Source organism: Gordionus sp. m RMFG-2023, chromosome 1, assembly GCF_954871325.1.
Source record: "Gordionus sp. m RMFG-2023 chromosome 1, tfGorSpeb1-WG-v2, whole genome shotgun sequence".
Classification (NCBI taxonomy): Eukaryota; Metazoa; Nematomorpha; class Gordioida; order Chordodea; family Parachordodidae; genus Gordionus; species Gordionus sp. m RMFG-2023.
Genome location: NC_088775.1, coordinates 16,032,017 through 16,044,940, shown reverse-complemented (window position 1 = coordinate 16,044,940; position 12,924 = coordinate 16,032,017). Strand labels below are relative to the sequence as shown.

At 26.6% G+C, this 12,924-nt stretch overlaps 1 protein-coding gene across 1 annotated transcript; it reads right to left on the bottom strand.

Moving 5' to 3' along the window:
- Positions 1-8,761: 8,761 nt before the first annotated feature.
- LOC135922041 (dr1-associated corepressor homolog) lies at positions 8,762-11,814 on the bottom strand. Its single transcript, XM_065456453.1, has 12 exons — positions 11,809-11,814; positions 10,204-10,237; positions 10,077-10,142; positions 9,935-10,021; positions 9,754-9,894; positions 9,650-9,709; positions 9,545-9,604; positions 9,412-9,492; positions 9,290-9,367; positions 9,154-9,249; positions 9,055-9,109; positions 8,762-9,014 (listed from the first exon to the last, which is right to left on the bottom strand). Exons 1-11 carry the CDS (start codon positions 11,812-11,814, stop codon positions 9,102-9,104), a joined length of 717 nt encoding a protein of 238 aa, XP_065312525.1. The 3' UTR covers positions 8,762-9,014; positions 9,055-9,101.
- Positions 11,815-12,924: the final 1,110 nt, after the last annotated feature.

The window sequence follows — 12,924 nt, the reverse complement described above, 5'->3', positions numbered from 1 at the left end:
ATATGATTAAAAAAGTTATTACCTTGAATTTGAGTCCGTTTTTTAAATTTTGGGGTTCACAATAATTTAGACTAAAAGAATGCTGGTTTATGGATATTAATAAGTTTATTGCAATTGTTTCAAGGGTTTAGGAAATTATTAATAATTATCTAAATTAACCAATAACTAATTAATGAGACTTATGTTGTTAAAGTATAGTAGAGACCGGAATTATATGGTAGGATATCTACTCTTTTAAAAAACTATATTTATTGTTATAATGTGCATTTAATAATAAAATAAACATTTCATGTCATTTGTTTTAATGATGAAATAAAAAAAATGTGCTTCTCTATACAAAATTCTTAAGGAAGTTTGTATATAGAAGAATTCAACCAGGTTTTTAGAGTTTCAAACCAAACCGACATTAATGTTTTTTATAAATCGAACTTAAACCATGAACCGTTATCATTCGGACCATGTAAAACGCATATACATCTGATGCTAGATTAGAGGTTTTATTATATAATTTTTTTCCTTAATATAAAACAAATTATATCCATTATTGACAACTCTAAAGGTTGAAGGAATTCAATGCTCATAAATTTATTCTGTCATTTAAAGGTAAAACATTTGTACCATGTTTCAAGGCAACGTAAAGATAACAGATAAATACGTAAAGGGAAGATTTAAAGAAAAACGCGTTTGAAAAAATTTTGAAGTAATCTTATATATATATAAAATAATATCGATAAAGGTATATTTATAAAAATAAAATTAGTAAACTTCATTTTATTGACATTGACACAATATCAGAAATCTTATATGGAGCGAAAAAATAGATGCTTAAGGAGTTAGTCGATATATGTATTACGGATATAAAAAATTATACTAGTAAATTTTTTATGAATATATTATTTAATAAATATTAATTTTTAGAGGTTATTGGACCATCTAAAATTAGTATTTGTATCGAAGGCTTTCCTTAACTCGCCTTCTCATTTAATGAAAAAATTTATCACGTCCTTACACAATAGAAAATCTACATCGATGCAAATATCAGCATTTAAATTGGTAAGGTCCACGTGGCAGATTTCTAATGATAGAAATATGTAAAAAATATGGGGTGAAAAATATACCTTTTTCATTAAAATATGCAGAAAAGGATTTGGAAATTGAATACGCAATAAAATTACCCGAAAAACAAAAACAACTTTTAATTATCTATACTGTAAACTATGAAACTTAATTATGCTATTTTAAAATTGTTAAAAATATTTTGTACTTATGAAATAATGAAATCAATCAATTTATTATATTATTTTAAATATTAATATAAATAACATTAATTCTGTAAAAAAAATATTCTTCTATTTATAGATTAATCAACTGTGTCATTTGAGTAATGAAATCTAGAGAGGTATTCAGGGCCGTAGCCATGGGGGGGCAGAACCCTCTAAAAAATTATTGGCCATCAAACCTGGCCTCCAGAAAAAATCTTTCATCAATTTTTCCGGCCTCCAAATTTAAAAAAAAATTGTATTATTTTTATATTTTTAAAATAAATTTAAAATATTTATTGAAAAAACATGTCTAGTTTGTAAATTTCTTTCTATCCTGTTTTATTTTTATCCATAATAAATCATCATTCATTCATATTTTATCATTTTCATATGTGTTAGAATATGACATTAATTAGGCGCTTAATCACGTTTAAATTGTACTTATTTCAATGATAACTATTTTATTTATTATGGTTTAATCATAATTTTCATTGTACGCAGCGGGGGGAAGGCAAACCCCCCCCCCCCCAAGCCAAAAAATGCAGATGCCGGAAATATTTTTCAAAAATATTATTGTTTATATTAATTTATATTTGTTAATATTTATTCGTATCTCATATTAAATTTCTATTTAATTACATTTATTATCACATTTATCTACTAAGTTATTTTATCAATTAATTTCGATTTCAAGTTTTCCGGCGTAATATTTACTTATTATTTTCAAATTTTTAGTGGCGTAATATTTATCTACCATTTTCAAATTTCTAGTCAAATAATAATTATTTCTGAAACTTCTTGTCCAACAGGGAAAAAGAAATTGCAAGTCCAACGAGATAGAATCTCTGCCATCAAGCAGTAACAGCTTTTAAGGAGTTAGAAGAGCCAATTATTTGCTATTACTGAAATATCACAATGGCCTGAAAGAAATATTTCCTCAGAAGCAAGAAAATTATTGGATACAATGCTTATTCCAAATTTTATTTCTCATTAGAATGTATTATTTAATTATACAACTATTTTAAGTATTACTTTTCAAAAACATGACATTGACTTGATTAAGAAAATGAGAATAGCGGAGAGCATTTTATCAGAACTCAAGGAAAATAGGGCTAATGTTGATGAAGAATTTCATATTTTATATTTTATTGTTGAGTCAAAAGCAGAGCTATACGTGTTTAATATTTGTCTCCCTCGACTTGTAGCAAGGCACGCTCATCGTTAAAACATTAATATAGGATCAGTAGAAGAGATATCTTAAATCAGATACATTTATAACTCAAATAAATGAATTTTTAATTCATCATGCAGCACTTACTAATCTGCAAATAACTTCCATAAAAGCCTTCCTAACCTTTCAGATGGTGATAGAAAAAAAAATATTTGTTAGATTTTTATTATGTATATGTTAAAGTAGCTTATGATGCCTTACTAGCTGAATAACTATGTTTATAAGATTAACTATGGTTAATATAGTCCTAAAAAATGTTATGGATGCTTTGCATCATTTCAAACACATTTTAGATTAAATTCCCAATGTATTAAAATGGTTTATAAACTCTTCCCATTAGTAAACTAATGAGAGAACATTCTCTTTTTTAAGAAGAATAACAGAGGCCTGGAGAAGTACCATTTCCAGGGCACGGCCCGGATTTTTTTTAAAGATTTTTTACGGCCCGGCCTAGGTTTTTTTTAAAAAAATTTCAGGCCCGTCCGGGCTTTTTAAAAAAAATATTTAGGCCCGACTCGGCTTTTTTTAAAAATTTTTTAGGCCCGACCCGGATTTTTTAAAAATAAATTATATTTATTTTTGATTTTTATAGCTAATAATAACGATTTCAAATATAGGCTGTTTTAAAAAATACAGTCCGGATTGGGTGTTTTTTAAAATAATTTAGGCCCGGCTTGGGTGTTTTTTTTAAAATTTTGGGCCCGGCCCGGGTATATTTAAAAAAATTAAAATATTGTCCGGCCCGGGTATATTTAAAAAAATTAAAATACTGTCCGGCCCGGGGGCCGGGCCTGCAGGTCTCTGAAAAACATACCAAGAAGTACAACATCTGAAAGTAGATTGAAAGGTTTGGATCTTTTGAATATTCATAGGCATTTGACGACAAGAAAGGATGAGATAATTGAAAAATTAGCTCAATCACAACGAAGATTGGATTTTACATTGTAAATGAATAACATACAAAATGCGATTATTCCTAAGAAACTTTTTGTGTAAAGGCTCAAAAATTCAAATTTCTATTTTGGGTCATTTAAGTGATTCTTTACATATAATTTTTTTATAATTCACATTAATTTAAATTGTGTATTAGAAATAGTTATTAGTCCTAATAAATTTATGCTTGATATTTTTAAAAAACAATAATATTTCTTAAAAAAATTTTTTATCCTTCCCCCAGACCAAATTCCTGCGTATGCACCTGATAATTTTATTATTATAATATAACCAGTTATTTAAAACAGCGGTGAATATTTCAGAATTATGAAGAAAATACTGAAATAATAACAATTTTGGTAAGCAACAAATTAACAGTAATAAGGTTACGTTTAATCACAGGTAATCCAAATGAAGGCTTTTACCTTCGACAAAGAATATTAATGAAAATTTGTCGATCCAACAACATATCCATTCATGGGTCATTAAGCCCCGCCGACCATACCTAAATATATTATTTTAAATTATTTTTTTAATTTCTCCTCTTTTAATTATATATTTTTATATAGAATATAGATATATGTTAAGGTTGGCAGGGAGAAGAACAAAATATAGAAAGTGATAATAAAACTTTTATTTAATAAATTTATTTTAAAAATATTTAACTCTTAAGTACAATAAATTTCTACGCTTATATACTTTACAAAATCTATCAAGTAATTTATATCGAATTATTGAGTTAATTTTATAAAACGAGTCCGCGAGGTTAAAGTTAATATAATATAAAGAATAAAAAAAAATCAATCTTTTAGTTAATAGATAGCGATCAATTAGGACATCACACACAACAAGTATGTCAATTATAATTTTAATATTCTTTTAAATAGTATTTTCATCATTGTTTTGTTTTATTTTTATAACTGTGCATTCAAGTTTTTTTAAAAATAAAAGTGATAATATAATCTTTACTATCTTAAATCAATATTTGATTTGATGCTGTTTCTTAGCATACAGGAGCTACCTTTTCTTGGGATTGGTTCAACAAAAATTACGGATGCTGCAACAGATGAAAACATAATTTATTTTTCTGGACTATTTATAGCAATGTTTTCACACACCATCCAAAAAGATCCTGAATTAAATTAAATTATGAAATTTATACCTAAAAATTCCCAAAATACATCACCCCAAATTCAAAACGAAGTAATATCTAATCTACAGTCAGTAGGTAATCTAATGGATGCTAAAAATTGTATTGATTCCACTATCAATATATTAAAAAATAAAAGAAGCGATAATTCTTTTGATTTGATTATAATTAATGCTGAAAAACTTTTAGCAAAATTTAATCTTACTCCCCACAAATCAGCAAGGGTACGTAAAACGCCTTTAAATTTTCAAGATTTTTTAGTCGAGACCAAATTACAATTTGATTGTGAAAAAGACTCCAATTGGAGTTCTTTAAAAAGAAATTATTATGACATTATTGATTACTTTGTGTTGGTCGTTTTTTAGATAGATTTATAGATTACTATAATCTTCTAGTTTTAATACATTGTCCCTATTGACCCTGATTATTTTATATCACATAAAATGGCCCGATTAGAATCATTATTAAACTTAAATACGGAAACGTTACATCATGAAATGAAAATAACTAAAGGATTATTAACTGCAGAAGTTAAAGAAACACATAATTTTGAAAATATCCTAAATATTATGTATAAAAAAAATATCATCATGCATTTAAAGAATTGCATAAATGCTACTCAGCAGTATCATCATTAGAATACCAACGGCTTCTTGTGTGGCTTCTTTCTCTACAATAAAGAGAGTTCTATCGAGCACTAGAGAGTCGATGAAAGATGAACGTAAGCAAAATTTAGTATTGATGGCTTATGAAAGAAAAATAACACAAAATTTATCCTTTAATTCATTTATGTTAAAATTTAAAAATAAAAATCGTCGAATTTTATTATAGTATTATTTTGTATATTCATATTATAGTATAATTTTGTATTCATATTACATTAATAAATTTTTAATAAAAATAGCAAAAAAATTCTATGAATGCTAAATTATTTGTTTTATTTTAAAAAAATAGTGGCTCCCTCAAGTAAACAGCTGCCCCCTAGCTGAAAATTCCTGGCTACGGCCCTGGAGGTATTAGATGTTTCCAATTATATTTATCTAAAAAAACGATGAAAGAAATTAAATATCTTTAAAAAATATTTATCAACCTTTTATAAAAATTTGGCAAACATTAAGATGCCATTGAGGGTAATTACTTACATATAAATAGGGTAGATATGAGGGAGGGTGGTGATAAACTCCCTTTGAATCCTTGGAAATTTTGGCAATGCCTATGATTTAAAAACAAAAGATGACCAGTACTCCGGCGTTTATTAAATGTGCTTAATTATCCCTTATATATTTCTTTGATATTTTTATTTGGTTCTAAAACTCCGGATTTCAAAAACGGTTGCCACTTAATCATCTATTCCAACTAATAATGGTTTATTCATTTGCAGGAAATATCGTTTGACAATATATAAAATAAAAATGATTAAAACGAAACTTAGAATTTATAAATTAGGGCGGAGAAGAGGGGAAGGGCATAAATACACCACCCGCTTCTAATAATACTTTATTGATTGACGTAAAAAGTAAGAAAATTTTATTGTTTGAGCAAAAAAAAATAAAAGTCCCAGAGCTGAGACCACGTGTGTATCCAGGATTTTCGAAGTTGTTATTTTCGACATCAATCTTAAAGAAAATTGCCTTCTTTGAAACTTTTGTCGGTTTACATTTTTAAATAATATAATTTTGCTTCTTCCTCAAAGAATTTCTATAGTCATATTTTTAAAAATTCCTAAACTAATAGTTATTATTTTTTTAAATTTTGTTTATATTATTAAGTAATAATGTTGATATTCATTTTTTGGTGAAAGGGGAATGTTGGAGATTTTTTAGCTTTAATAATATTTACGAAAACTAACTAATTTGGTAAAGAGATTGGTGAATTTCCGACTTAAGCTACTCTTGGTTATGCAAATGATTCAGATACCCGCCATAAGCTTTGCTGATTCTAAATACATAAATCAGTAAATACTTAGAAAAATAATCACTAATATTATAAAACATATAAACGATTATAGCCAATTTTCAATTTTTAAAAATAAAATTAACCACCTTTATTATTTAGACTTATAATATAGTCTGATTGAAGGAAATGCATTATTTTGGACTAAAAATTTATTTTCTTCGTTAATTATATATTTATTTAGGTAAATATAACTAGGGGGGGGGGGGGGGGGGGGGGGGTCGGGATGAAAAATTATGGTGCTAAGAAATATAGAAGTGCTATAAAAAAAATAGATGAAGTCAATTTTCCAAAATATTTAAACGTAGTTTTAGTTTTTGCATATATATTTACGATAGAAATAGATATTTAAGAAAAAAAATTTTTAGTTTTTTTTTTATTAATGTAAAATTTTTTAAAAAATTAAAATTTAAGATTATGAAAAACACCAGTGCTCCCTTTACCCTTTCGCGACGTCCTATAGCGCTTCTATATTTTCAGATATTTTAAAAATAAAATTATATAAATAAGTTAACTAAGTAAATGAATGAAGATACATTGATGTCAAATATCTTAAATGTATCAAGTTCATCCATTTACCTTTTAAATACATGGCGAATAGTTCCACTGACTCAGAAGAGGCCCGTGAACGCTTATCATTAAACTGGAAATCTTTTTATAGAAGACTTGCATGCAAATCCGTCATAATGGCATTCATAAGGTGAAAGCCAGCGCTCACATTCAGAAGTATATACACGAAATTGTATTAATACAATTTTTAAACACTTTCAAATCACGGGGGAATTTGTTTTTATTGTTTTCGTAAATACATTCCCTCATCCCTGCAAGTTTCACATTAAGATACAGTCCGAAATCATTTAATTTTTTCTTCCCCATAACGAGTGTGAGGGTCTGCTAGCCAGTTATCATTTTCGAAATGTTCCATATCAAATAAGATATTGCTAATAAGATAAAACTATAATTCAATATAGTATTTTTGATTAGTAGATTATAATCGGAATAGGCCCTCATAAACCAATTTTACATATAATTGATTTTCCTTGATACCAGAGTGCCTTTTGTTTTCCTTCAATATTACTAATCTAAATTTATTTATTTCTCTAGTTTCTCGAGCCTTTTTAACATGTTCCTTTTTAGAAATAATAAATCAACATTCATTTAGAAATTATAAAAGATTTAGAACATACCAGGCATATCTCTGAATGATTTTAGAACATACCAGGCATATCTCTGAATGATTTTAGAACATGAATCGTTCTCTTTATTGATTTGCAAACTGATTGTTCTTGTCTGAAGCCTTAATGACAGATTGGAGAATAGAATATCGTACATCAAGGCGAGATTTGATAAAAATTCATCACTTTCTAATCGGGTGGACAGCCCGTTAAATTTTGCGCTGTTGCTAGAATTTGCTAAATTTTTGAAATGCATATACAGGGCTTTATACTTATTCTAAATTGCCTTAACAGTACGATGCTAGACATCCATCGTACATCAAGTACCCTTCCAATCAGTGGCGTAGCTAGGAATTTTCCTTAGAGGGGGTCCATATATAAAAGCCTGGGGGCTTCGCCCCCCAGACCCCCTTTTACGGGCCTTCGGCCCTTTTGCCCGGCCTTCTGCCGGATTTATCTTAAAAATCATATTGGTTTTTCTTATAATATAAAAGTCCTAGAATTATTAATTATTTTAATTAGTGTTGTTAAACGGCTCGACTTGAGCTGATTTTTATAAACAGCTAACTCAATATTTTTGCCAAAAAATATTGTTCAAGCCTAGAGATTTCTCGAATAATATAAAACTTGTATCTCCATGAGCAAAATTTTCTGGCTAATATATTGAGTTAGCCATATCGGCTAAAATTGAGCCACTAATTTTAATTAAAATAACACATTGACACAATTTTATTGATATACGTTTCATTTTATTATACTTTTAGAAGTTATTTACAAATAAAAAGCGATTATTTAAAATATAAATATTATATTGATTTAATTATAAATATTATATTGCTTTAATTATAAATATTATATTGCTTTAATTATAAATATTATATTGCTTTAATTATAAATATTATATTGCCTTAATTATAAATATTAGTATTACACATATAAATTGCTTTAATTATAAATATTATATTGCCTTAATTATAAATGATATATTTTATAATTAGTAAACACATTAAAACTATAGATTAAAAATAAATGTTTTTTTTAAACTGTAAATTTAAGTCGATATCCTTCAAAGTGAAAAAATCAAAATTGTGTTGGCAATATTTTTTTACCAATATATGATAGATGTTTAAAATTAATATTGAGAAACCTAGGCTAATAATCATAGATGACATGTTAGCTTTGGAACCAACTTTTGATTATTATAAGTATAAAGTAATAGACTATATCACTTGTAGTAGGTGATGGTTCTAAATGATCTAGTATAATTGGTTGTCTATTATCCTTTAGTTTTCTGGAGTATGTGGGAATTGCTAAGATTTTAAATAAATATAATTTAAATAAGACTAATACCTGACATGAGTGGAACTTCATTTCCATTTAAATTCTCCCTAGATTTTTTATATATCTAAAATTTTAATGTAAATATTAATAAGTAATTGATTACATTACATTTATTAGATAGTGATTTGTTGTGACTTAGTGTATTTTTTTGTTTGTTATCACTATTTTTTTTACCCCTTGGTGTGAATATTAATTGAGATATTCCTATAAAAATAAATTAAAATAAAACAACATATTAGATAACCTTTAAATTCTAAATTGATACAGCCTATAATATTTTGTTGACTACTATCATTCTTCTTCAATGTGATACTTGATATACCTAAAATTATGATATAAATATTTAAAGGTAATAGTTAACATTACTTTTACTAGGTAGAGATTTGAAGTGATCAAGTGTATTTAGCTTATTTTTATCATAATTTTTTATAGAGTATCTAGGTATTTCTAAAATTTAAATGAATACATTTAAATAAGGTCATATAAGTTCATAAAATACCTGAGGTGAGTGGTAAATTGTTGCTTATGGTATCAAGTTCATCATTAAAATTCTGATTTTCTATATTAATTGGTGATTCATTTAAATAAGGTCATTATAAAATACCTGATGTGGGTGGTAAATTGTTGCTTATGGTATCAAGTTCATCATTAAAATTTTGATTTTCTATATTAATTAGTGATTCATTTAAATATGTCATTATAAAATACCTGACGTGGGTGGTAAATTGTTGCTTATGATATCAAGTTCATCATTAAAATTTTGATTTTCTATATTAATTAGTGATTTGGTGTGTTCATTTTGTTGACTATCATCATTTTTATTAAATGTAATACTTGATATATCTAAATCTATAATAAAAAATATTTAAATCTTAATAGATTATATTACTTGTACTAGGTAGTGATTTTATATGGTCTTTGGGTATATAAATGAGTGTATCAAGATCATTTTCTTCCCTCCTACGTTTGGGTATATCTTATAAATGTCAAAATATTTTGGTTAGCCAAAATTATTTAAAATAATAAATTACCCAAAGTGGTTTGTACTGGCAATTTTAATTTAGTTAAAACTATGACTAGGTGTTTAATTTTAAATTCTAAAATAAAAATAGTTAGCTATTAATTTTTAATATTTTTTATATTAAATGTTATTTTGACCTGGTGTATTTACATCATTTATTTTCAATAGAGCCTATAATGCATAAGATATTAATTAGTACACTGGATTAAATATTTTTTAACCTCAAAAGCATGAGAAAGTAGATTATGCACTATTTTATTTCATATTATTATTTTCGAACCATATCTTCGATAAATTATAATAAATATTTTTTTAAATATGCATAAATAATATATTATTATAATTTATTAGATTATTATCAATGACTTTAAAATAATATACAGAATAATTTTTATATATATAAAAGTAATAATATCCTTCCACAAACATCAAAACCAGAAAAATATAAATATTCATGGTATTTATTTGATATAAAGTCACTTTTGAATCTTTTGAACGAATAATTTAAAAAAATTGCTCTGAGGGGGGGGGGGGGGGGGGGGGGTGGGGGGGGGGTGGGTAGATTATGCACTTTTTTATTTCATATTATTATTTTCGAACCATATCTTGGATAATTTATAATAAATATTTTTTTAAAAATGCATCAATAATATATTATTAAAATTAATAGATTATTATCAATGACTTTAAAATAATATACAGAATAATTTATATATATATATTTAAAATTAAAAGTAATAATATCCTTCCACAAACATCAAAACCAGAAAAATATAAATATTCATGGTATTTATTTGATATAAAGTCACTTTTGAGTCTTTTAATCGAATATTCTAAAAAAAAAATTAATTGCTCTGGGGGGGGGGGGGGTCCAAACCCGAAACCCCCCCCCGTAGCTACGCCACTGCTTCCAATCTTCAGCAACTCTATGCCAAATTCAGAAGCTAACTGATCCAAAATTTACTTTCGGTTGGACTGGCTATATAAACTATATATTGTGTCAAAGGCTTTATAGTGATTAACGTTGGAGCACTTCTTATTGCATTGGATATTGCTAATTCAAAACGATGATTTAAACAACGCGAGTATTATCGTTGGGTATAATGTTGGATATAATGTTAAATATTCTTTTTATGAGCCAATTAAAATAGGGAAGGGTAAGTTTTTAAATTAAAAACGTACAATTACATTAATATACTACTATTTTGTCTATAAAATATTTTATATTGTTTATTTTACGATAAAAAATAATATTAATATGCTAAAATATCATTATAAAAACACATCAAATTATTTGGACTGGCAGGGGCATGCTAAATTTTTAAATTGTTGAGGGCACCCCCACCCCTTCAACTACAGCCCTGATTATATATATACCATTTGGATGGACTTATCACTTAAAACTGTTACATAATTTACAAAAAATAAGTCAACCATCTTCGTATTATCATTCGCGACCCTAGAGAAACTGGTAACTTATAGTGTTTATATATATATAGTTAAATTTTTTTATTCAGAATAAATTCATGCTTAAAAATCGCTTATGCACCCTGCCAAAATCTGCCCCAGGTTTTCACAATTATAACCAATCATTCTTAAAAATGGTAATTTTGAACACAAATAATAAAATATTTGAAAATGAGCTAATTAGGATTAAATTAAGTTGGACAAAAAAATGAGGAGCCCTCTACACGTTTGTGGGCAAGCCACACGCACTTGTACGCACAATAATCCAATTAAACGTCCATATGTAAGAAAGAAAGAGTTGGACAATACAAAAGCCTATACCGAGAACTTCAGTATAATTTAATTACTTTAAGTGTGGGAGGGGGCTGATTTTGTTTAAATTCCTTAGTGTAAGTCTTAAATGATTACTATCGATATTGAGAGATTTAATGTTCATATCAATTGAATTTCGATTTATTTTAAAAGAATAAAATTTAATATATTATCAAACTTCTTGTATAATAAGATGTTCAATTTTAATATTCTAGTTCGATTAATATGGATGAAAAAGTTCGGTAATCACTTTTTAATCTTGAAATTCCATTTAACGCAAAAATTCAAACGTGCACTATATTTAATTTTTAATATTTTAAAATGTAATTAAGCAAAAAACATAATCTAACTCTAAAATAGCCCTTTAATATGAAATAAAATTAATTTATTAAAAATAAGTTTATTACCATAAATCGGTAATAGAAAAGCGGAAATGGCTATAAAATAAAAATTTATCGTTCTCTCTCCTTTTCTTTAAAATTTTTTTTACAGTTAGAAAATATAATATCTAATATTCTACAAAATTATAGACTGGGACCTGTACTGGGCCAAGAGTTCATACACTTTGAAAGTATGGCTCACCTATATTATACCAAATATATAGTATTTTCTTTTTTTCAAAAGTGGGCAATATATGTGAATAATAGCCTTAAAACAAAAATCCTAAAAAATCTGAATTAAATAACGCAAAATAACATTTACCAAATTCTTTTGTATTATTTTAAATATAAAGCAAAACGCCTTAATTGGAAGCATTATAAAGGAATAAATAATAAAATTATATAAAAAGTAAACTATGATTATTAAAAGTGAGCTCAATAATCTCTTCACTCCACATAAAAATTGAATAAAAGCAAAAAAAAACTTTATAAACCTCTATAACCCCATTATAATAATTTTGAGATCAAGGCAGAATGCCATTTTTTGCAACTCACATGGCAAAACTCCTTGCGATAGTTTAGGGGAAATTACTAATATTAGAGCTGCTAGAGCAAACCTGCAAAGTACTTATGAAAATCACATACTACACCTATGGATTTATATAATTATGCGGAAAGTAATATCCCGGGGATTCATTA

Bases quoted from the DNA above. Each gene is read 5' to 3' on its own strand.
- LOC135922041 (XM_065456453.1), bottom strand. The intron at 9,895-9,934 runs GTAATATAATCT...TTTTTATTATAG, and splicing joins AAAATCACTACCTAGTACAA to ATTTAGATATATCAAGTATT. The intron at 9,605-9,649 runs GTATTTTATAAT...CAATTAATATAG, and splicing joins CAATTTACCACCCACATCAG to AAAATCAGAATTTTAATGAT.